The sequence below is a fragment of the Diuraphis noxia genome, unplaced genomic scaffold (genome assembly GCF_037042655.1).
Source record: "Diuraphis noxia isolate RWA-SAM2 unplaced genomic scaffold, SU_Dnox_SAM2 contig0003, whole genome shotgun sequence".
In the NCBI taxonomy this organism is placed as follows: Eukaryota; Metazoa; Arthropoda; class Insecta; order Hemiptera; family Aphididae; genus Diuraphis; species Diuraphis noxia.
This window is the reverse complement of record NW_028301713.1, coordinates 46,925,056-46,952,933: the sequence shown is the minus strand read 5'-3', so window position 1 is coordinate 46,952,933 and position 27,878 is coordinate 46,925,056. Positions and strand designations below refer to the sequence as shown.

At 26.8% G+C, this 27,878-nt stretch overlaps 3 protein-coding genes and 1 long non-coding RNA gene across 5 annotated transcripts in view; 2 read left to right on the top strand and 2 right to left on the bottom strand.

Moving 5' to 3' along the window:
• Positions 1 to 8,200, top strand: part of LOC107166508 (uncharacterized) — a 54,151-nt gene extending 45,951 nt beyond the window's left edge. The window contains exon 4 of the mRNA XM_089224268.1: positions 6,215 to 8,200. Coding sequence (XP_089080394.1) covers positions 6,215 to 6,360 — 146 coding nt within the window. The 3' untranslated portion in view covers positions 6,361 to 8,200. The remainder of the gene's footprint in view (positions 1 to 6,214) is intronic.
• Positions 8,201 to 14,625: 6,425 nt separating this feature from the next.
• LOC149057463 (uncharacterized) lies at positions 14,626 to 15,135 on the top strand. The gene has a single exon (XM_089223417.1). The coding sequence runs from the start codon at positions 14,626 to 14,628 to the stop codon at positions 15,133 to 15,135; it is 510 nt and encodes a 169-aa protein (XP_089079543.1).
• A 3,707-nt stretch (positions 15,136 to 18,842) lies between these two features.
• Positions 18,843 to 27,878, bottom strand: part of Tmc (Transmembrane channel-like) — a 77,583-nt gene continuing 68,547 nt past the window's right edge. Inside the window, exon 14 of the mRNA XM_089225004.1 lies at positions 18,843 to 19,151. Within this exon, the coding sequence (XP_089081130.1) occupies positions 19,129 to 19,151 (23 nt within the window). The 3' untranslated portion in view covers positions 18,843 to 19,128. The remainder of the gene's footprint in view (positions 19,152 to 27,878) is intronic.
• LOC149057462 (uncharacterized) lies at positions 23,168 to 27,853 on the bottom strand. 2 transcript variants are annotated; one of them, XR_016191260.1, is made up of 3 exons: positions 27,260 to 27,853; positions 24,465 to 24,963; positions 23,168 to 24,402 (listed from the first exon to the last, which is right to left on the bottom strand). It is a non-coding gene; the product is annotated as an uncharacterized LOC149057462 (long non-coding RNA). The 2 variants fall into 2 exon arrangements; XR_016191261.1 differs by lacking the exon at positions 24,465 to 24,963.

Genomic DNA, 27,878 nt, shown 5'->3' with positions numbered 1-27,878 from the left:
TGTTTCATAAAGTGACTAATATGTTTTATAATTATTTTAGGTAATCGATTCAAAAGTATACTGATACCGGAATTATGTACATTGAATATGTTTGATTAACATTATACCAGGTGATAATGTTACGGTCATGATTTACGAAGGATTAATGTACGGAAGTATCCATCAAAAATCATTAAAATGACGTGATTAGATAATCCATCATGTTCAAGAGCAGACGACATATTTGTCAAAACGTTGCTTTTGGCATACATTTAAATGACTTGGGACTTAAATATACATTTTGTCAACTATAGCATAATAATGAGAATAGTAATAAAAATTCAATCTCTTTCACAAAGTTCTTCATAAACTATTTAAATATGCAGCAGGGTTTATAATATATAGGTATATATATATGTTACCGTCAATGATGTAAATTAGTTAATAACGTAAATGCCTAGCCAATATTATAAATTCCTAACATTAGTAGTCGATATTGTCAATGCCTAGGAATTAACTGACAACATAGGCAAGGTTGTAAAATTTAAATATTTTGTTAACACATTTAGAACTATGACTAGGAACTTACTTTAATGTCTAATACTGATAGGCAATGTTGATAATTATGTTTAACGAAATATTTTAATTAGGTCAGAAATGTAAAAATACAAGATAAATTATACATAATTAATAATTATTTATTTTCACAATCTCCAGCAGCCTCACGAACCGTAATTTCTTTTACTCCGGCAGTCGCGATTGTTTTTTCATAATTCAATATATTTTCAGGACACGGAACGAGTTGTGCTCTAGTGAACCTATTTTTTAGCATGCCATACTCCGTACCTACATAGTAATTTATTTTAATATTGTTATTAATTTATTTTAACAATTAATTTTTATTGTACTTACATAATTTATACATATCAGCTTCATATGAAACAATGACCGCCAAAAGATTAAGGGGTGAGCCACGTGCTCTATCCACGTCAGGTATAAGTACTCTTACAGTAATTCCTACTTGAAGTTCTGTTAACTTAGTATTAGAATACTTCATCATTTTTTGTGCTTGCTTTTAAAGGTTAGTTATGGCCCTTTGTCTATGATTATTAATTTGATCTTTGTTCGAATCTAAGATATTACAAAAATCCAAAAATGTAAAAAGGATTAGATTTATCAGCTTTATCGTACGTACTTATTATATCTAGATAAATCGATTTTACAACGCAAGAATATTTTATATTTTTGTCAATTATGCCTGAAAAATCCCGGAGTTATTGTCATTACCTAGGAGATATTTCTAATTGCATCATTGACTGATTATAATAGACATTAACGATATTTACTAGTCAATATCGTGTACTGCCTAATTTGATCGGAAATATCGTTATTGACTAGTCATTAACATTAATTCCTTAATTTACGTCTTTGCCGGTAACATATACATGAATAAGTTACCTTGTCTGAAAATATTTATAAAACATCAGTTTATTTCAAAAGATACTTACTATATACCTAATATGAAACAAACAATTTATTTTTTATTTCTTAAAACACTGTTTATTTGATAAATCTATAGTGTAATATGAAAAACAATATTTTACAGCAACAAGAACAAACAGTATTAAAAAAATCTGTCATAGTTGGAACATAATTATAATTTCCAATTATAATCTTTTAAGTGACAATTATATAAAAGTATACTTCGAACTTTTGCCATAATAAAAAACATTATAATATTGTTTATCCTAAGTTCTAAGATTTATAATTTATCGTTTATAAAAGTTTGCATTACAATATAATAGTAATCAGCTGGACTAAACTACTTTGTATATTCAAAAATTTACCAATATAAATCAGAAAAATCTAGAAATTCTGACATTTACAAGCAGGTTTTGATAAAACCTAGATACCTACTATAGATAAAAAATTCCGTGAGTATACGTCTCAGTTAATTTTGAATTTCCCAAGGTGCTTTCAATTATACCTATTATTATATTACATCGGAAGTTAAAAAGCTATTTGTTGTAAGCGACAATTTTGTAGTAAGCAATATTATAAGTATAACTACCTATATAAAATGTTGTGGACGACGCTTTACTGAATCTATACATAGTTAAATAGTTTATATTTAATTATAGCTTATTTATAACATTTTATAACTTATTATCAAATATCAAACTTTGTGTTGTAAACGACTAGGAAAGCTATTTAAAAAAAAGCGGGTAAGTCGTGGATGTCGCTCTGCTGTACAGTAGGTTTCAAGTGGGTTACTCTAATGGATGGAATTAAATTTGAATCCAATGATATTATATCATTTTATACGAAAAACGATTCTGAGCGGAGACGGTTTATTTGTCTAAGACATATTATAGATTATTAAAAATTTCAGATCTTAGATTTAAAAATAAAAACTTTTATAAATTTTTATCTAAAATAATTTGAACATTGCCGTAATTTTTACGTATTTAGTCAAATTTCAAACTTTGAATGCTTATAAAAAAAAATTGTGACTATATATTTCTTTTATTTTTCAACTGCTGTTGTAACAATATGCTTGGAGCCTTGTATTTTCAAGCTTTTCAACTCAACAAGTAAATTTTTATCGTTATTAATTAAAAAAAAACTAATAATGATTGAAAATTGCATATGCCTATAAATAGTTCAACTTAAGTCAAAATTTTTTGAAAATTGCATGGTGGATAGAATATACTATAAAAATTTGGTGAAAATTTCATGAATCTATAGTCATTTATTTTAAAGTTACATTAAAAACCAAAATAGATTTTGTTTAAAACTGACAGTGCATAAAAATTCCCGTTTTCCACTTAATTTTTAGTTTGTTTATCCCGATTATTTAAAAAAATATTGAGAATTTTTTACTTTTGACCCCCCAAAGTACCAACTAGATTTACTTTCTGATCGAACGAAGTACTGAAGTCGAAAATCGAAACACTTTTACTGTCCTAAAACATTAAGGTATAATAATAATTAATTGCGTATAAATTATCATAGTTGTAGATACATTATTTGAATCATTTTATTATACGATCGATTCGATCGTCATACTATCTTGCATTTTAAAAGTTTTTAGTCGATTAAAGTTAATTTTAGATATGTACCTATTATAGCTGTGATCCTAGGACGATGTGTATAATTATGAATAAAAATATATTTCGTCCCACCTACGCCGGTAGTTTCGTTCTTAAAGATGGATGAAATGTTGGAGTGACATTTTTCAGTGCTGCGGATAGTATAGTGAAAACCCCCCTAAGTACCTGTCAGTAAAATATAAATCTCAAAAAGTGCTATATGTATCACAACCAGACACTGAAATCTATACCACGGTCCATATTGTTGGTTACATCTTATATACATATTATAACATCCTTGTATGACGCATAATCATTTAAACATAATATATATAATATTCTTATTAAAACATACCTAATAATTTCCTCTGTAATAGTTTTTTTAATAATTTATTGTAATATGGTATAATAATAAAGATTATTGATGTAAGTAAAAGGTCTATTTGTTATTAATTTTTAGTGTGTGAAAAAAAGACAATAAAAGTGTTTTATACCTCGAGAAGTTTGGACGTGAAGTTTGGTAAGTTTCAAAACAGAGCCCATAGAAATTTGTTAGTGACCTTCCCTTTTACACCTGAAATATAACCAACTCAAGGTAAAATGTATTACTACACGTAAATAAATGAGTAACTATATCTATATAAGATAGTTATGATAATAATGAATAATCAACAAAACATTTAATATTTGTTTTTCTTATTTTCATTGCTCCTCTCACCATCTAAATCTACATAAAAAAGTTTTATTAGTAGTATATATGAGCTATTATAAGAAATCTTTTTTTATTATTGTTATTAGTTTTTGATGCATCGGCAACTATGACTGTTATGACTTATTTGTTAGTGGTTACGGTTATTTTTAATGTAGAGGATTATGGCTTGTTATTTTTGTAAAAATGGATCGAGGATTCGTCGCTAAAACCAGGGTGGTCATCCATCGGGGAGCTAGTGGCGCCAAACAATGCTTGACCACGACTATTGCAAACCACTACGCCACACAAGTCTCGGGTATATTTTTCCTATACCTAAGCAATATTGCAATAATTACATTATTTGATCATCTTAATATTCCTATCAGTTAGTCAGTTTATAGATGATCCATGCCATCAAAATCAGTTGATATATTAGAGATACCTACCTACTAATTTCTAAAATTAATATGTCATTATGATCATTTATATTGGTGACTTCAATTGAGAGTTTATCGAAATTTAATATAATCATTTTAATACGCCGAACGGTATAGTAACAAAACCGACGTCGTAAACGTTTATTAAAAATATATTATATATGTATGCATCATAATTCAATTTCTAATCCATGAAAAATGAATTATTCATATTATATAACAGCAGTATAATAAAAATTGTAATATTTTTTTGAGCATAATCATGACTCGTTTTTATAGAACTAAAAATAAAAAAGGTCCGAGAAGACATTTTCTAAAGATCGTTGATATTTTAAAACCGCATTGCTTGAGAATAAATTAGGTGTATACGTGTCTATACAAATGACGTAATGAATAGTATATATATATATAAAGTACCTATATAATATTATATGAATTATTATAATAACAATATGTTTTTAGTTGTTTCGTCGTGATATAAAACACGCGCTGCAGGTTTATTGTTACCATAAGTATATACACTTATGTATATAGCACATGTCTTGTGTAAGCTATATAGTTTTGGCCACGAGACCTATAAAATCCCTTTCGCCATATACCCTAGACGTATTTCCTCGGAAAGATTCTGTCTTTTTAAACGCGCGTTGTCAATTTCTCTCGAGATTAAGTTTGTATAGTAATATATAAAAAAAAAAAGAGTAACCACATGATGGTATTCCCCGGTGACCATGTTCCGAGCGAGTTTCTCGATATATACTCTGAAACGCCACACCATACATACATACAATTATGAACACGCGTAGGTAGTAAAAGCGTTTGCGCGCGAATGTGGTGAAAATAACGTGTTGTTTTCCATTGCGAATATGTATATGTCGTATGTTTTATGTGTATCCGTATGATTCGTGTATCTAATGCAAGACTCGTTCGCTCTACCCTCATGTTTTAAATATTAAATTGAGCATTGTGTTTTTTTCGTCCACAACGAAAACGTTTTACTACGAAATTTGTTAAGAAAAAAATAAATAAACAAAACTGTTGGGAAAAAATAGAGGAAATGAAAAAACGACAATAATAAACATAATAATATTTGTATATTTATAATCAGATTAATCAGTGCTAGGGAGCCAAATTATTTCATTAGATTGCATGTTGGGTTTTGGATTTTGATTCGGTTATTTGTTATGATATCGCGGTTTATTAATCTAAAATAAGGAATATGATAAGTATCTATAAATAGATTGGAAAAGGTAAAAAAAAAACAAATTAAAATACCAGTATAAATACATTTCATAGTTTTCAGTATTGATTACCGAATTTAGTATATTCTGATTATCTGATTTATGTAGGTATTGGTTTGTGTTTTAAACATATTGTGACATATCAATTTAGATTATTTTTTGTATGCCAGTGTCACCGGATATTTGTTTTAGCAAGTTTTAACATAGATGCAACATAACACGATTATTTATCGTTTATTTACTGTGGTTGACGTCTCAACAGTAAGTTTACTGAATATGTTTAAATTCAAATTTACTACCTATGTTAGGGTGTTGCATCGAGCAAACTAATTATAAACCCTATTTTTCACTTAATAGTGAGTAAAAATTATTCGTTTAAATTTCGATTCAAATACATCATTGCTTTAAAGAAAAAAAATTACATGTTAACAATTTATTATTTATTGATAGTAAAAAAGGTTGGTTCTCTTTTGAAAAAAGTCTGCATCACCACATGACACATGGTGACAACGTGACACATAAATCTAAATGATTAAAAATAAAGTTTTTTGAACACCTACTTAAAAATTCTAAAATCCAAATTTGAATAAATTCATTATGAAAGTCAAAAATCAAGAATGCTGAATGAATCAGCTTATATATATTTTTCTGTACGTACCTACCAAATGAAATCTGAATTACAAAATTTTTGTACAACGGTTAACATAATGGGGGAAAAAATCGATTTTCTCAATATCATTACATTTTTATGATGACACTCGGAAAATTATGTTTCAGGTAAAGCCGAGCTGTATATAATACTTGCCCTGCTGATCGGCATGGCCACCGTCATAGTCGGCTGCTGGCTGTCAGACAATTGTTGGTCACCCGAACCGGAACAACACTACACGATAGCATGGCACGACCGACACCGATGGATATGAGCTCGTCCGCGGCTGTCGTTCCGGACGGCGCATTATAGTAATAATACAATAATAATAATAAATAAAACATTTTGATTTACATTTTAACCTCGCGGTTTTCTGTAATATAACGTATATAATCGTCGACCGAAGACACTATTAAATCGTAAATCATCGTATAGCAAACAACAATAATAATATATAATGATATTAATAATAATGATTATCGGTCGGAAGTGATGGGTAATTAATTAATAATATGGACATTTGTGTTATCGGATCGTAACGGTTTCTAACAGAAATTAATCGATAACTTTTGTTTCGTCACATATGACAAATTGTATTTTCAGTCTACAAACTACCGACCGTTGTTACCGCTTGTTTTTCATACTCATATGAGTATATATCTAAACTCTTATATACGCAGTTAATATAACACAGTTTTAAATTTTTTTTTTTAAATTTTAAATTACATTTTCTGAAAATAATAACCTGCAATTATAACAAATATAATTTATAATAATAACTCCTGAGGCGTCTTCGAAATGAAAACGTTGAAATTAATGTATGATCTTAAATTCCTCCATTGTATTTACGGTCATCAAATGAACATGAATTACATCACTACTTGTACTTATTAAGTGTAGTAGTGTTACATCGTTTTTATAATATCATGTTAGTAGTGTTGTCGGTATTTTAAAATTATTTTTTTTTTTTAACATGTACATAAAATGTATCCTATTATTCAATAATGAAATCCTCATTTTTTTATAAAACTTTGTGTACATTATAAAATGACCCATCCAACCACTTACGTTAAGTTGTGAACTTAAGTTATATCATAATATATAACCTTTTATAAACGCATGCATTTGACCTTTTGGACGTGCATTTTTCCTTCTAGTTGTCAATTATTTACATGATAATATGTGTATATATATTTATGCATAATATATATTATATATATTATATGATCGTGTATATATTTTTATTATTTAAGCCTTTTATTAACTGTCAATTACTTACAAAACGAAAGGCATTAGTTTGAATTTGGGTAGAATAGGAAAAAAATGTTATTTTTAATTTTACGCTACACAATACAAATATGTATACATTACATCATTATATAGTTACCTATTTCATAAAATATTCTATAGCGAATAGAGTACCTATTATTATTTATTTAAATCATTTTGTTGTTTTTAAATACAATAAAATGTGTTCAATATGGAATCAATACAATATAAAAATTTTTAATTTTCAAATCATTATTTATAAAACTATACTTACAACCAATTGTTAACATTTTTTTTTGTATTATTAATTTATGGAAAGATATGTCATGGTGACAGTATGAAATGCTAATAAAGTATGAACATGCTTAGTTTTAGTTGACCACAAATTAATTTGTAAATCTAATTTAAACTGTAGAAAATTAATATCAGTTTACTATATTATATTATAGGTACATAAAAAAACAATATTCTATTAATATGTGCATAAGATATCTATTTTTTGTAATGTAGAAAAAACAAATTCCTGATTTCTTTTTTAGTTATAATCAATATTATTACCTATTGTTTGATTGTTTGTATTTTAGATTAATTTTTGTAATATCTCCTAAGTATTAATTATAGAAATTATGCAAATAGGACATAATATAGGGTCCAATTAGTATAAGTAGTATAGGAAAGTATTTTCATGAAAACTATAAAAAGAAACATGAATATCGTACATAATAATACTTACTGTAAATTGTAATTAGCATATATATTAAGCAATTGAGTTTTACTTGATGATCAAAATATATTTAAAAACCAAAATAAACCGTTAATAATATAGTCAAGAATTTAGAAAACAATTGTATTTTTCTCTTGGCACCTATCCTTAACATCTGAAAACCTAATAAATACAAGTTTTATGCATCTGATTCTGTAGTGAGTTATTATATTTTTAATGCTTTAAACAGTATATCTCAATGTTTTAAACTTTGTTTATCCTTTCACCGATTAAAAATATTTTAAATTCATGTATAAACAAATAAACCTTAAAAGTTTTAATATAATATTAAAATTTGGTATTAAAATATTTTTATTTGTCATTTATGACCTAACATCTTGATAAACCATTGTTTTAGCTGCTTGAATTAAAATCGTTTTGAAATTACAAAAATGAAACTGACATCGTTAAGTATATTATACTTATATAATATTAGTGATATTATTATACACTTTAAATTTGTTTTTGAAAAACTTCTTTAAAAATGTTAATATATAAAATTTGATGCAAATGGAAAATTAATTAAATTTTTAGTAAAAAAATATTGATTATATTTTGGATTAAAATCATTATCTACATTGCATTGTAACATTCGTTACACCTTATATACATATAAATAATATACCCACACTTAACACACACTATATGATTGACCAATACATAATATACACACTCAACACTTTTCTACCCATGCAACATAATTACTTATTATTAAAATGACACACAGCAGTTAGTTCGACAGTCACCATCAACAAGAACGAACTCACCAAATACACTTATTATCAGCCATCTACCTACATTAGTAAAGTATTATTTTTAATAATATAATAATATTAATATGGATCTATAAACCGTGTCTTATTATTGATAAAATACCTCATATACAGTGCTCTCTTTATTAGAGCCTCTAACCCCCAGCTACGGAAAACTTATCCATAAGGAATAGAAAACCTTCCCTGGATAACTAATATCATAACAAGGCCCCCCGACCACGTTGCAGTATAAGAATGGAAAAGTAATGTTGGAGACATTATCATTTTTTTGGCTCATTAAAAAGGTAGGTACAATAATGAATTGTAAGTGAGATTTTTTATATTGGTTTAAAAATGGAATTTTTTTTACATCTGAGCATAAGACAAATTACAATAGGTTATTAGATGATGATGATTGATAGTTATATATAACGAACATAATTAGGGGTTAGGTGGAAATAACTTATAATAATAATAATAGCTTGAGAAATGAATAATTTAAATAATTTATACTACAACCATAAAATACTAATCAAAAATTTAACAAATGATGAAATGGAACAAATGTTAACCGTAATTTTCCATTTTTACTAATGTTCAGTAGGTACAAGAAAAATGGTTATGAGATTGTCCAGGGTCTACATTAAATTATTTCATCTCTAAAATATGTTATTTTCTCTTAATTACGTTGTTTTTAAAGTCACGTACAAGATTCGATTATAGCCACCTTCTCCGCTTATAAGATAGGTATAATATGATATTTTTGAAAATGTACTATATTTTAGTATTATTATGAAAACGTGTAATAAATGAACACATGGGATTGTATTGAATGTCAAGTAACAAAGCTTAATTAACGCTATAAACAAACATTACACGTGTAATACAATAATACGTTACTGGAAAGTTTTAAGGAATTACTATTGTTTTATATATTATAATCCTAAACAATAATTGCGATGGATAATGGTTTTGTTAGAACTCGAGAATACAAGAACACAGTCATATGCACGCATTCACGAGCACGTATGACATCAAAGAAAAGTTCACAGAAAAGAAACAGACCTATTACAACAACTTACTGCGGGTACCTATTACAAAGTGCCCACAATCAGTTGCTAATTATATCGTGTTTGGACAATATTTCACGGGAAATAAATATTGAAATTATTGTGTGAGCCAACGTTCGAGTGGGTTTTTTGTTTTTGGATATAAATTTAAATATTTCAGAGACAAGTTTAATAAATTATTTTCAGAGTACGTACAAAGTTTGTGTTATTGATGAATTATGAGGCGGGTAACGACGGTTATGGTCCACCTGGAATAGGATCCTCGTATATCAAAATTACATAAATTGAATTAAAAACACGAAATATACGGAAAATTAAAATAGTGAGTGCATCTAATAAACATATATTAGTGTTTGAGCGACTGATGGAACATCATAATTATTTTGCACATAACAAAATTATACTAAGAATTGTTGTTTTCAAGTATAGTATTAATAATAATAAGTACCAACATGATTAAATTATTTAATATTTTACCTACAAATATAGTACAACAAATCAATATATTTTAAACGAATGCGGCGAATATACAAATAATATTGGTAATACAGAACGTTCAAAGTTAACATTATTTATTGATATTTTTTGTTATTAATGTATTTCGTAAAAGTTACATATTTTTCTTTTTGCCTCAAACACAATCACACATTAAACATAATTAGCATTCATATTAATTAATGTACAAGATACTATATATATTGTGTTCAGCCTGTGAAGTAGATTATTAACAAAATAAGAATATTGGATAAAAATTATTAAGTCATTAATTTTTGTAAAAATTAATTTTATATCACAATTCAATCTATAATCTCAAATGGTTTCATAGTGGAAAAAAATATTACTATGGTAAAACAATCTCTTCGTTGTATATTTATTTATAATCTGAGAGTGCTGTCCTTAGGTATCAAACAGTAGCCTACGTGTGTACCTGGCAGGTTAATGTTGTTTCAACTTTCAACAATTTTATCTTCTAAGTTCTAATATTAAATTCTCTTACCGAAAATCTGATGTCCAGGTGGTGTGACGTTCAAAAAGACACCTACGCGCGAATGTACCGAAATCACCTAAACACCGCGCTGTCCTGCGGATATGAGTGTGTAATAGTATATTATTATAAATAGTTATCAACCTATTAAAAAGCTGGTAAGGCACTGTTGTACATTAGTTGTCTAGAGATTCACTGTAATGTATGCGTACATTTGACTTAAGTGATATAAAATCATTGAATAAAAAAAACGATCCTGAGCAAAGATGGTTTGTTAGCTATTAATATTATTAAGTATATATTTTATAATGTATTGTGATTAAAGTAATCTATTTTACTATTAGTTACTATAGTACAACAGATGGTTAAATTGATTTTTGCCGAAAATATTGTAGTTAAACAATGTGCGTATAAGATATAATAACATATTTTAAAAGTTTCAAGTACTCAGGAATAATGTTTTTAAAATACATCAAAACAACTAAAATCTATCTGTTTTACTGTATAATCTCTGATTAAACATATAATTTTGACCAGATTTTAACTTATAATGTCTATAAAACAAAATCGTATCATATGTTTAAATTTTCAACCTTTGAAACTTTCAAAGACATAACAAAAAATTCAATTGAAAAATTGAAAATGTTGGTAAACAGTTCGAATTGTGTCAAAAATATTTTGAAAATGTTATCAAGTGAAGAAAATGATAAAATAAATATTTGTCATAAATTTCAAATATATACAATTATTCGTTTTTAATTACAACAAAATCAGATATTTGTTACATGAGAAATTGTTAATTTATGCAGGATATCCAATGTCGAAAAAAATTCTGAAACTTCAAATATTAATAAAAAATGGAATTAAACTTTCAGATGTATTTTTTTTTTTTGTTACAGGTGGGCAAACTCATGATGAATATTTTATTCAATTTTCAAACCTTAGGTATAAAAAAAATAAAAAAAAAGTTGTGATGAATTTCCACTTAAAAATTTTTTTTTACAAATTTTATCAAAATTCGAACTTTAGACACCCACAAAAAATTATTATGGCATGACGCTCAATTTTTGTTAAAAAACTTTGTATTACATTTTCTAGTTTTTGACTAGATGAAAATGTTTTATCGACATAAATAAAAAAAAAAAAAAAAACGAATACAAATTTATAATATGTTGATATACCTAAAAATCATGTTGAGTCAAAATGTTTGGAATATTTTATGGTGTGTAAAAAATGCTAATTTATATAAACATTCAGTTAAAATTGTATGTATCTACGATAATTTGTTTTGACCTTAAAAACCCGTAATTGATTTCGTTAAATAATTTATCAACAGACCCCTCAAAATACATGGACAAAAATAAATAATTATTATTCATATAAATAATTAATTTCATTTTACTTTAGTTCATAACAGATTATTTTTACCTATTTACCTTTACTATAGAATTAATTGAACGTCAAGATAGCGTTTATAATATTAATGATGACTGAATTTTTAACTGAATTATTGGTTGATTATAAAAAAAAAAAAAGTATAAACAAAAAGATTGTGATAATTGATTAATCGTATGTACGTATCTACTTATAAAATATGGTGATTATAGTATGGTTAACATTATTCGTTAACCTTACAGATATGAGGTCTGCAAATATACCTCCTAATAACTAACATCAATTTGTTTTATGTTGACGCTGCCACTAAAGTACCTGGATCTATTTTTACCGTAGTGGCCTATGATATTATATTATTAACAATTCAATTTGTCATCTCAGTCGTAATATCTCGCAATCTTCCTGTACTATTTATATCAAACGGTTTCACGCCTTGATCGCTGTTTCTATTATCGCTCAATTATTATATAAATATATTTCGATATTATCTACCATATTTTTATTTAAAAATATAAAGTATATTGTTTAAAGTGACAAAAACAAATTAAATTACGTAATGAGAATTTGTGCTTTTAGCGTGCAAATTTAAAAGTAGTGATCAAATATTTACATCCAATAGTTTATAATCATTTTTACACTATTACCACCTAATTTTTAATTTTATCTAACAATAACTGTATGGTTTGTAAATGTAGACTATAATGTATTTACGTGTATATTTGATTTAACGTGGAGCATTCAAAGAGACAAATCACTAATACGTTATTTTACCTTTAACTATAGGTAGGTAAGTAGAACAGTGTTTATTCGAAACAAACATATTACATACCTATATTACAAGAAACGGGTGCATATTATAATATTATACACATTCAATTTATTATTCTTGCTTTCAAAGCACGCTTACAATACGCCTGCTGGTCTGTTCTGATGGTTGGTAGGTACATTGTTAATAAATTAAACGTCAGCGCCCGTCGTTTCGTATAGCAAGGCAAATTAACCACCAGAGTTTTCGTCGTGTGCACAACCAAAATTACAAAAACAACTTTTTGTCTCAGTCGTACAGTTTTAGGATAATAATATGATTATACTAAGCGTGTGTGCAATAATATAGGTAGGTGCAGACTTACTATACCTTTATAATAATAGGAGTACAATACAAGTAGGTACCAGCTAGCTCCTACACAAATGTTTATTTACTATTCTATAAATGTGTAGGTACGGTATAAATAAACTCAATATCCGTAAGGCTTATTAGGTATTCAGCCCATGGATTCCTGAAAACAATTTAAATGACACAATGATTTATTTGACAATTATTGTAATAATCCTTTGTTTTAAGTGTATTTACTGTTACAATTCACGATATTAATTATATTATATTTTATTGTTTAATCGTGTTTATATTATGCATGGTAGTGCTTTTCATCGAACAATTTAGCGAAGTAACATTAAGTTAACAAATGTACTTGCTATCCACTTCATAATATGAAATAAACTTGTAAAGTGTTTAATGTTTATCTTATATAGCGTTATATTTAAGAATACTTATAATATACAGTACAAAACATATAAAATAAATGATTAACGTCTAATTATAATTTTCATTAGATTTATATTCAATTAGTAAGTACTTAAAGTTAAATGTCTGACTAGTTAAAGATTTCTAATTTAAATAATTAAAAATGAATATAACAGTAGGTAATTGATATATATATATATATTTACTAAAAATTAAATATGAATAAGTTTTCCAAAATATAAAATATAAAAACATACTTAAAAAATCATTATTAATGTTAGCGTCGACACGTAAGTTAAATAATAAAGGTAGGTTTCAAGTTGGTATATATTTATACATATTTAACAAAACCATTATTCATAATAAAATGTTTAAAAATATAATTAATGAGACCGAAATAACTTATTTTTTGACTTTACTTAATAAAAAATAATATAATGTTTACAAATTTATCGTTGGTAATATAATTATATGGTCATTATTATACCTACTACCTATTTAATGAAAATATATTCATCTCGAAATTACCCGATTAAATGAGTAATAAAAATATAGAATGTGTACACACTGCATGGTATAGCTGATAACACAAAATATAAAATTATATTCGCTATCTCCCATACATTAGATATTATAAAACAGGACTCAATAAACAAATCCATTATACTAAGCGACTCCCTTAGTACACTTACAAGCATCCAAAATTACTTCCAACCTAATAGCATTTCACAAAAAATCCAGAACCAGATATCATTTCTCCAAAACAACGCACAGACTATCTCCATGATATGGATACCTAGTCATATCGGCATACCTGGAAATGAGATAGCAGACACATATGCCAAACAGTCCATCTCATCTCCTCACTCTCTAATCATCGGCTCACATACTCTGCAAGACTCAAAAAACTTTATTACTGATCACATTCTAAAAAATTGGCAACACTCCTGGTCAACCCAACGTACTAAACTAAACGAAATCAAACCCAGCATTTTCCCATGGCCAACCACTCCACTTACCAGGCGTCAAGAAGTAATTCTTAATAGACTTAGAATCGGTCACACATGGTTAACCCACAAACACTTAATGTCTAAAACGGATCCCGAACCTTGTTTCTCATGCGGCGAAACACCTACAGTCAAACACATCATATGCTTCTGCCGTGAACACAACAATGTTAGAGTCAACCTCAAACTAGCTGACAATCTCTACGAAGCTCTTGGTCCTGACCCCGACAACACTCAGAAGATATTTACCTTTTTAAAATTAACTAAATTATATAACTTAATCTAAACACACCTTCACACCCCAAGCTTGAATTGTATAAATTTCCCTCCTTTATCACCATATGTTAAATTTAACTTCAGCCAATAATCTTTGTTGTTGCGGCTTAATTTTAAATAAAAAAAAAAAAAAAAATTATATTCAAAAATTAAAATATTATAATATGAAAATGTTTAATTTAAAATATTTTTCAAACGTGTCAGTATAATAATGAAATTTATTTTGATTTCACAGAATTGAAAAATTTTCTATTTAATTTCAATATTATTAAAGCAAAATTAGAAATATATTGGCTTGACTATAATGTTTAATAGACTTATCATATTTTATTTTATGCCTAGATTTTATTATTAATTATTTTCCCATTCTAAATTATTTTAGATTCGTCCTACTTACGACCGACAACATTGTTTAAAGAAATGTCATTAAACGTAGATTTAACTGAACTTTTCTCAAAATCATTTTATGAATGTGATAATTAATCTTCACTTCCAGATTTAAATCTCAACAGAAATTTGACACTTCCAGATACCACTTTTCATACATATGCCAATGATCCGTCCATCGTATTATCAGCTCAGATTTATTTCAGAAAAATCTTTTGTAATCACCGATATTTTAAAATGTACATTTAAAAGTTTCATGTTTGATATTATAATTTTAGAAGTACATGGTAAACTCAAACAAACATTTTATTAAAGTATGCTTTAATATGACGTAATATCGTAAATATATTTTATGAATTGTTATTGTTAGTGATCTTTTAGCTTCGGCATTTCGTATGGTAATTGTTCATCTAAACAATTTTTTTCAACTAACTACTTCAAACATTTATGAAATATTTAATAATATTAAAACAATGAAATTCGTATTACTTCCTGTGGTTAAAACATAAGAACGCATTTTATAAGCTTTTTTATGTACGTTTTTCATAAAAAAAGTACCTAGGTTTTATAATAAAAATTATATGGCTTTGTAATAATATACCAACTGTTTATATAAGTATAAAAATATTTTATAAATAGGAAATACGTTTCAAAAACTTATGTATGTATAATATATCATATTTTCTTCATTTTTGTTTTTGTTTTGTTTAAAAATATTATTTCAGTACAAAATTTATATTTCACATATAGAATTTCGTCTACTTTTAACATAAATTAGGTTGCTTTTCTACGTAAACAAAGTATATGGTATATAGTATATATAGGAAAACTTGATCGGAAACAAATCGAAACGTGTCAATCGGTGATATTTTGTAAAAGAAAAAATATCCCTCGTAAGTACAGGCATTCAATATACATATATCGATAAGATTGTCAATGGCGTGGGAGTAAGTGTATAATAGAGGGCAAACAATATGTGACGATAACGCGTGGGACGTTTCTCGGAAGTTGGATTCACGCAGTTAGTTTCTATAACATGGTAGGACGGATTTCGTGAGCGCTATAATGAAGATTCCCTCGATATTGTTTACCTGCACAGCACGCCATTGCACGGTACCGAACTACTTTCGTTCGACAACGTTGGGATTTTCTCTCACAAAAGTCTTTCGTTCTCTTTATCGAACAATACATTTTACCCCTCAGCCAAAAGTTTTTCGTTGTCGTTCAACGACAATATCAAATTTCTCATCGCACAATAATATCCCAACCATAATTTCCCTTAACCGGTGATCTGGACAAAATGTATGGTCATCTCTATGCGTCAACCACTCGTAGATAACAAAATAACTTATTTTAATGTTAACACATTGAATACGTCAATCGGTAGCAGGCAGAATTATAGCCTGCAGTATAAATAAATTTGTCTGAGATTTGCCGATCGATGCCAAACTTATCGTAGAACTAACAACTAAAAAATAAATAACCGTAGCAACTTGAAGTTTCCATAAAATATTAATTAGTATTTTATAGACGTCTCATCAAAATTAATTTAGCGTATTAATTAATTTAATAAAAATACAATATTTGAGTTTTACCAGTAATGTTTTGTGTAGGTGATCAAAATCCAATAGCTACTATGCAAGGTCATTTTAGTACAAGATATAATAATATTATGTAGGCGCTTTTACAAGTAATGATTTTTTTTGTATATATTGTATATTTAGAAAAACTTTTGTTCAAGTCACGATGCTCTCATAAAATATGATATTTTATAAAGATTTTTTTTAACCAAAAACCATAAGTGTTATTGAAAAAAGTATGAGAACAATGTAATGGTTGAAATTTTTAGTAGGTACCTTATTTAATACCCATATACATTAATATATTGGGTTACATTATTTATCACATTTATTTATATATTTTACAGGTATAATATTTGTGTTTTGTGTAATTTAAGATATCGATTTATGTAAGTTAAACAGCTTTATTATTATTGTTTTTTTTTTTGGAGGGGAGATACATAGGGACACGAGTGTACGGCATTTTAGAAAATAATATATTCTAATATGTTTATAAAGATATTAAATAATAGCAATAGTGTACTGTGCAGAGTCACATATATATAATCAGAAAGGTGGTATTCAAATGAAATAATTTTTTTAGAGAACAATAGTTGTAAGTTGTAACTTAAAACCATTCGAAATCAACTTGTTTTTTTTTACTTGTGACGAATCCAATGATAGATGAATGATACTTCGAATACCCAGCGCGGTGGTAAAACAATTCATCTTATTTACTTTTTTACCATCACTATTCACTATATATGTACTACGTATGACGGCTTATTTATTTTTCATACATTTATTTTTACCCGAAAGTGTTTTGCAATAGAATATCGTGCGTGTTATGTGTTTATAATGTTCTGTTTTAAGACGTAAATCATTTTTCAAGCGATTGAAGTATGAAAATTTATCGTTAGTTATAATTTATTTTTTTGCTTCAAATGGAAATATAATATTATTTTTAAAAGTGTTGTGATAAGACTATTATATTAAAGGTAAATATTTATACCAAAAATAATAATTTAATGTAGATATAAAAATAATAAATTAATAATTACTACTATATTGAAATAGAATACACCAAATGTAATGAATAACAATGATTGTTAGTCATTACTAGGGCTGGGATTTCGATGCACTTTGCATTGTTTTTCAAAGCTTACTGTGTAATGCTCGTCTTGTCACAAATTTGTTTTATGTACATTTGAATGAGAATAAGAAAGTTTATTTTGCATTTTTTGGCACTTTTTAGTTTTTAGGTCATTTTCTTAATTTTTTAGGGCATTTTAGAGTTTTTGGAGCATTTTTTAAGTTTTTGGAAACCAAGTGTATGAATTTGAAATTTTATTTTAAGATTTTTACACCAACATGGTTTTTAAATAAATATAACAGATTATAAGTAGGTACTCCTAATTCGTATTATATTATCGGACAAGGTTTGATTAACTTTTTATTGTAATTTATACTAAAATTATTAAAAATAAAAAAATTTGTAGATTTATTGCCCTTTTTTAGGGCATTTTCGGGGTTTTTGAGGGCATTAAAATCCCAGCCCTAGTCATTACATAAATTTACCGCCACTATTTGAATTAATCTCCAAAATAATACCTCTTTCATTGGGAATTAAATGTTTATATCTACAGAACAAAAAAAATAAAATAAAAACTGAATATCTAAGTGCTTTTATTGTAGATACATATATGTTTTCAAATAAAATTATTTATTTTTTAAAACACAAGTAAAATAATTTAATTTTGACACAGTAAGAGAAACGATAATTGTTGAATATTTCTGTCCAATTATATTATATTAAGTATTACATTATTTAATAGGTAAGTGAAAAAAATTAATTTATATAAGTATTTTTAATTGTATTTGTTTTTGAAGACTTGCTGACAAAATCACTTTAAATATTATTTAAATACAAGTGAAAAATATATTTTTATAAGACTGTAGATTATCCATAATCCGTTAAAATAATATAATTGACAATAAAAGAGTAATACCAATAAAGAAAAACAAAAGAACATTGAATAAGTATTCTTGAAATGTCTTTACAGGATATATATTCCGGGCACTGTAATCAAAATAACATTAAAAATTAAAATTCGTTGAATAGATTAAATACAATAATTCATTAACAATGTTTAAGACATCAAATAATATAATAATATATTATCTACCTATAATATATATATATAATACTAAATACAATCGTGTAGGTAGTATAGTTAATTGTATCAATTGGGTTTAATACTTATATTATATTGCTTGTATAAACATTTTAATAATAATACAAAATATTCACGAAGAGCAACCAAGATGGTTCATTGATATGACTATAGTATACAAACGTTTCTTTTAATACGATCGCAAGGTATAAAACGCACCGATAAAGTGCAGTAGAGCTGTCAGCGTTTTGTCAGAATCTAATCTCACAACTACTTTACCTATTGTACACTGACCTTATACATAAATCTTAGGGTTACGTTGTTACATAATATTAAATGATATATTATACTTAGTGAAATGGAAATTCACCATTTTCATAAAAAGTTAAACATTTCATGAAATGGCTACTTGGTGAAATATGGAGGGAAATTTATTAAATGAACATTTTTTTTAATAATCCTATTGGATGCTTAAATTTGACATAGTAATTTGAAATACTTTTTGTACACAAATATATCTAATATTGTATGTATAATACTATAATAATTATATTAGTTATGTTTTCTATGAAAGTTAATAATTAATGATAGCTTCTGACGTTACTATAATATTATTTAAGTACAATTAGCTAGATATCATGCTTTCTAAATTTCTTATAATTAACTGGATCTAAATTAAAACATTATAGAAATTAAAACATTATAGAAATTAAAAAACACAATACTTTTTGAGCGTTTGAAGTATAAATTTTCAGAAAATTTGTCATAATTACAAATAATTTACAAATAATTTTATACCTATCTAGTTAAAAATTTGTAAATTCAATTTTAGCTTGAAATTGTTATACAAGACAACATTTTTATCGGTTGATCTTAAAGAAACCTTAATATACAGAACGCACATGCTCAACTTTTTGTATAGACATTTTATGTTAAAATTGAGACAAAATGTTATTATTATTTTTTTTTATTTAAGAAAATTTACAATCTAGGTATATACAATTTATATAATAAGTAATTATGATGAAATATATTACAGGACATGAAAATCTTGAGGGAAGGGAGTGTCCAGTGACACTACTTCCAATTTAAACTAAGTGGGGAGGTAACTTTATGATAATAGCACTAGGCATTTTTTAATAAATCACGCGGCCATTTGCATTTGAGGCGACGAGGGGGGTTATCAGGGATTGTAAAAGAAGAAAGTTTAGATATGAGTGGGTTTGGATGGTTAAAGGTATCTTTATGAAATTTGTTAAAATGATAAGAGGCAAGTGTGGATATTGGTGGTATGTTGAGATCATGATGTAGGGTGCGGTTGCTGACGTACCAGGGAGCATTAGAGAGGACACGTAGAGATATTGATTGGAACGCTTGGAATTTGATTAGATTTGAATTTTTAGTGGTACCCCACAGTTGAATTCCGTAAGTCATTGCTGGACGTAATATTTGTTTATATATTAGTGTTTTATTATTTAAAGAGATTTTAGATCGAAGAAGTGGTCTTAATTTGTGACAAAATATTATTTAAACGTTATTTTGTTGATATTCCAAAAATATTATCCGTATAGACTTCTTTTTACCTTTACATAAGATACTAATATTTACTTTACATTATGAATTTTTAAAATATTTATAATAATATTTAGGTATTTATATACCACGTGCGTCGTGTATACCCACATCAGTCTTTAACATATAAGTTAATAACGGTTACCTAATATATTATATTGACTATATCCATTATAATATTATACTTTAGTTATGATTTGTTTTTGGAAAAACATAATTCAACCTGTCGCATAACTAATAGAAAAATATATTACTATCAAATAACATATTATTAAAATTTGTGTTGATTTTTATATTTATAATTTTCAAGCTCACTAACTTTTGAAGCAGAATTTTTACTATTATGGCAGACAAAATGGACAAATATTTTGAAAAAAAATCAAATCAAATGATTTTAACGCATTTTCCCAATGGAATCTAAATTTTTTTTTTTATTGATCTATTTGTTACAACCCGGCATCTTCGGCCATTAGTTACAGTTTTTTAGGAATCTAAATTATTTTCTTTCAATTAGGTAATTATTTATTAATATGTAGAGAACTTTGCCAGTATCAACATCAAAACCTGAAAAGCCATTTTCAACTTTAAAACGCCTCAAAACTTTTTTAAGAAACAGAACCAGGCAAGAAAGATTAGTATAAATAATAGCTCTTGTGAGTGTGCACAGAGATATTGAAATTGACACTGAAGAAGTTATTAAAAGATTTTCTAATGCTTCAAGGAAAATAAAATTATTATAGTAATATCATAGTACCAGCGTTATATATTTTTATTTTTTTGATATATATATATTTAACATGTATACTTAACTACTTAAGTATAACAAATAATAATTAAGAAATAAATAAAAGATAATGGATTTATCAAAATTAAAAAAAAAAATTCATGTTCATTATTTTATTACATCATGTAAAATATTTATACTCTAACCTCTCTCCCTAAACATATATTTTGGCCACTTCGTAGGTTGTAGTGTTCCAATATTTTCATATGTAAATACATAATGTAATTCTATATCAACACATTTGTGACTGAATATGGATTCAACGATCAACAGTAATTTTCATAAGTTGGTTTGTTTTATCGATATTATATGTACATTAAGTATTGTCTACATTCAATTTTAACTCACAAGTTTATTATAATTAAAGTTTAAATACACCTGACAAATACATAAAGTTAATAACAATGAAAGTATTAGAAAATGTTAAAACAAAATATAAACGCTGTACCAATATTCAACGATAGATATAATTTATGGGTTAGGTCAGCGGTTCTCAACCTGTGGTACGCGTACCACTAGTGGTACGCGGAAAGCTCATAGGTGGTACGTGAAGAAAACCTACCTTTATAAAAAATTAATTTATTAACGAAATTCTATACATATAACATAAACGTATACATTATTAATAAGCGAAAAAATTGTCATGTGGTACGTAAAAATTTTCAAATTGTGTAGGTGGTACGTGACTATAAAAAGGTTGAGAATCACTGGGTTAGGTAAAGAAAATCACAATTGAGAATAGAAAAAGAGTGTTCACCGAAACGTTTGAGATGTCATAATAATAATATATAATATGAAATTGTGTGTACTGTAGTAAGTATAAGTTAAATATATACGTATAACAATAATATTAAATCCTCGACTTGTAAATCAGCTGGTTCAAACGGCAGTGTTGGGAATTCAAAAATATATGTTCATACTTATACACGATCCCGCAAAATGCAATGAATAGAGAGACATTTTAAAATATGATATTATGACGTATAAAAATGTTTTAAAGATTTTCATAAAAAATAAATTTAATACAAATGTTTAGCCCATTTAACGAAAAAATACTATTCAACCTATCTTTATAATGTAACATGTAACTATTGTAATAATTATGATAAATAATATTATGGTTAAAACAATACATTTCAAAAAAGTAAATAAATAAATAAGCTATAAAATTGAATTGATGTATTTGTATATTATATTGTATTTCTAAAATTGCAATAGCGATACGTTTTGTTTAACAATATTCATTTTAAAATGTAATCTCACGAGATTCAAATAAAAAATTGTTTGTTTGAAGGCTATTTATTTATATTTATAATGTTGCTCTTTAGTTACACGTTATTCAACTGTACAAGTTTAATTGTCATAATATCTAAATTTTTTAGTATAAAATAAATTAGATATTTTATTCACTTTTCAGTTGCCACTGTTACGGAATATTTTCTGATTTTTGTTTTATGTATTTTATTTTTAGTATTAAATACAATTAAATGTCAATTTTCAGTTATATATTTTCTTAGAGTTATAATTTGTGTTACTCATTTACAAGAACAATCTAAAAGTTCATCATAAACTTCTTACACTGTATAATATACATAAATATACACATATTTATTGCACATGGAAATTAACTTAAACAAATTAATAGAAAACAAAAGGCAAAGTTCTGACATTCGTATCCTTCAAAATGTCGACAATTAATTTAAATAACCAAATACGTGAAATAATTTTAAAGTTGTTCAATTATGGGGTCCTGTCATGAGTTATATTTATAAGTCCATCATAAACAAACAGTTTTTTTCTTTCAAAAATCAATGATTAATTTTGAAACAGAAAAACATGATTAATTTATACAGAGAAAAAATATTACAAGAAACATATCAATCTAACCTAAATATCTATCAATTATACATTATAAATATTAAACATGAATATATAAAAAGGGTACAATATAAAATAAATATTACAAGAAATATACCAATCTAACTTAAATAACTAACATGACTACATACAGAGTGTTTATACACTATAAAGGTGAAAATACTACAATTTTATACATTTATCTATTATTTTACAAAAATATATACATTAACATGGATATTTACAAAGTATTAGTATACATTAAAAAGTAAAAATATTACAATATTCTAATAAAACATGATGTAACACAGTATTTATAATAATTTCAAGTTTGTGTGTTGCTTTTACAATAAAAAAGGAGAAAATATTTACATTAATCTATAACATATAATACAGGGGTGGCCAACATGACTATGTACGCGAGCCACATGTATTAATAAAATTATATCAAGAGCCAAATTATCTAATGTGTACTTTTATACCACAAAAGTAATAAAGATAGCAAACAGCCGATAAACATATCAAATTACGAAATATGAAATTATATCGTTTTTAATATAGTCTGTGTTGAATAGTCCTATTGTAAACACCTCAATTTGTTTTGTAAAATATTTGTAATAATTATATTTGTAATATTTTACCGATAATTATTGCGAACGTTAGTTACGATATAGTTACGTTATAAATGTATACAAAAAAATTAAAATATTTTGGTTTTTGTAAATAAGACCGCGGCCGCATACGGCTGTGACGAGGCCGCATGCAGCTCGCAAGCCGTGATTTGGCCACCCCTGATATAATATTTACAATAAAACTATATACATGCTATAAATTAGGTTATACATTGCAGTAGCTCTCTCATCAATTCTTTTTCCTCATCGTTCCATTTCTATCCTCCATCATCTACCTCATCTTCAAGCTCTGGCCATTCAAGTCCATCTTCTCTGTAAAATTAAGAGAAAATGTTGGTAAAATAATTTAAATATATATATTTGTAATAACATACTCTATACTATTATTCCCATGTGCTAATGTATGTATTTATCATCCAACACCACTCGTTTGTCATCATAGCTATTATATGTTAACTTTTTAGTTTTTATTGTCATCAGTTGGTGGTTGAATGACCGTATTAACACATTCTCCGTATATACCTCTACTCCAGGTCTCCAGCTTCCCCGAACAAGCACTTCTTGTGGTCCTCCAGGCGCCAATGTCATGTTGTTTTTAACCACATGTCCTCTTATCCCATTCGCCTTAATTTTCTCTCCTCATCCTCCTACTCTTTCCTCTGGCCCGGCATACACATTAAACGCATAGGACTTCTAGGACTGTCAGTAATTTCAGTTAGATTTTGACTGATCTTATAATCAAGAAATAATAGTATTGATTTAACAAAAAGAAATGATTTTAGTTATATCTTTCATCTATATTACCTATAATATATTTTTTCAATTATTGTGAATTTTATGTTTGATGTTATGAAGTTATGATGTTATCACGATCTGCATGTAAAAGGTAAAACTGAGTCAAATTGGTTTGAATGTAACATTAAATATTTTTGTATAATTGAAAGGCTTATATTGATTTTATAATTTTGTAAATTCACATCTATAGTAAAATAATATAATTTATTATAAACATTATTTAGCACACCAACAATTAATATCAAACATATTTGTACCTATAATAATTAATAGGTATTGAATTATTGACACGTTTGCACAGACAAGGAAACCAAAAACATTTTGGCACATTATATAAAACTAAATACTTATCTACTATATCTTTATATTATACTTAGGCTTTTCGCCAAAACGTGTTTCTTCCTATCTTCTTGTTGTCACAGTTTTTATTTTTAATAAAAAAAAAAATCACATAGATTAAAATATTGAGTAAAAAAACTTATTTTTGATGGTTTAAAACAGCGGTCGGCAACTGGCGGGACCGTTGACATGTCTAAACATTTTTTCTTCATATTGCTATTATAAAAACATAAAGATTTGGCAAACATTTTTTTCACTGAACCTCATTTATTTATTATTTTAATCTTCCGGACTCCAATAGAAATTACTTGCCGACCCCTGGTTTAAAAGGTTACATTAATTATTGTATCATTTGTATCGTTGTGAATATTCATGAATTTAATAATGTTTTAATCAAATGTGATTTACAATAAGGGTTGTAAGTTATGCAATTTACTTTTCACAGTAAATTATTTATTAAATCGCTTAATTCATTTCACGCGGCAAATATAAGAAGCTCGAGTTATCTTGATTATAATGATTATCATAATTTCAGCCAGTCGCGTGCAGATCCCTTTTTCCATGTGGGGCAAAGTTAATTTTTTTACACCCACCAACCACCCAAAACTAAAAGTTACAAAAAATATATGTTTTATTAAGGGCCTCCATACATATGAAATACAATATTTATTTTAAAAAAAATTTAAAAAACCCACACCCACCCCATTTTCAAGTATACACTATACATGTATGGAAGTATATCGAACATGAAGGGTTTTATGTAAGCTTACCCCCCCCCCCCCTGGTACCACTGGTTATAGAATAAATAATAAATTCGAAATAAAAATTATTATTTTCCAGCTATTAATTTATAACAGTAATACTATTTTTCAATTTGACAATAATATTGTTTTTAGAAAACGAATATGTGTTTGTTTTGTTGAATCAATATTAAAAAAATAAATTTTGTTATAGTAAAACACAAAATTTACCAACAATGGTTACCACAAAATTACCGATTTATTTTTAATCACTTAAACATATTTATATTTTTATTAGAACATTAACAATCTATACTAAATTTATAATAGTCAACTGAAAGATATAACAGCATTTTTGTTTATTTTTTTTTTATAAGGGAGGCCATCCAATGATAAAATCTAAAATTACTTATGCAGATTATCTAAATTTCTCAGTCTATCTTCTAATACATTTTTTAATTCAGGCGAACTAAATGGTAAATTGTATGGATAATATGTATCAACAATGATTTAAATACCTAAATCTTTATAAATAAAAAGTATAATATGAAAAGATGCAAATTGTCCAATTATGTATCAACTACTTACTACTGGCTAAAACATTTGAAAACATCATATTAGAATTTTGATAAAATTTACTCGAGAATGATATTTATTTCAATAAATGTTGACTTTTAAACACTTAAAATTTGATTTTAAAAGTTCGATTATAATAATGTTTAAATATCTAACCACAATATTTAACTTAAAAAATGTATTTGAAAATTTAAGATATTTGTTTTCAAGCTAAAATTCTGAAGAATTTGATTTAATAAATTTGATTAGATAATTTGGTAAAATTGGAGAAGTATTAATATAATAAAAGAATGCAAATATCAATATCAATATACTTATATTGATACTTTACATTACCATCGAATAATTATGTATAAAATGAACTAATGAATATACTGAGAAAAAATGTACTATAGTTCCATTGAGTTTTCTCTGAAATTGTTATCACATAAATGCTCACCAATTACACGCTAACCATTATAAATACAGAAGACAAGAGATTCACCTACACCTACACGACCTTTAATGACTCGTGACCGGACATTTGTGTTTGTACACGGAACGTCAGAAAAAAAAAATAAAAATAAAGTTTGTAGTAATTAATGTTACCTTCGTTGAATGACAAAAATAAAAACATAAAAAACAATTATTGTTATTACATGATTGTTAAAATTTAAAATACATAAAATAATTTATAATATAGAATTAAATAATGTATGTATATTATATGATCGACTTACCGGTAGTAGAGTGTAGAGTGTCACGTTTTTTGACTCAAAGTCTACGACGGCGTGTTTGCAAATGAAATCGTCGTCGAATAGTCCGAGCTCTACAGAACCATTATATTTGATGACTTTTGTAAGCGACGGAATTGTTAGGGGGTTTAAAATATATCCAAGGTTGTTTCAAAAAAGTAGGATATAGTTGTATGGCGAGTTTTATTGGTCCCGTTCAGGGAAGGAATGACACACACACGCACTACGAATGCGCATCGGATAACGGATGACCCAAAACAGTACAGGTAGTGGGATCAGATCACACATCACTAAACTGATATTTTTCAATAAAATAATTTCAGACCACCCTGTACGCCCCGATACAAACATTTTTATCGACGGCTCGTGCGTCCACAAAACTATATTTCTCGTATACCAGCTTCTATAAAATAATTTTTAACGGTTGTCGAACGAACATAACATGGCATTCCTTGTGACTTTATAGGAACTGTATATTACATCATCCAACACTACCCAAGTGCGGGGTTGCCAGGTAAAACGTATACAATATTATCTTGTAAATATAATGCGCATTATATTATACTGCATTGTTAGAAATACGTCCCACATACACACACACACA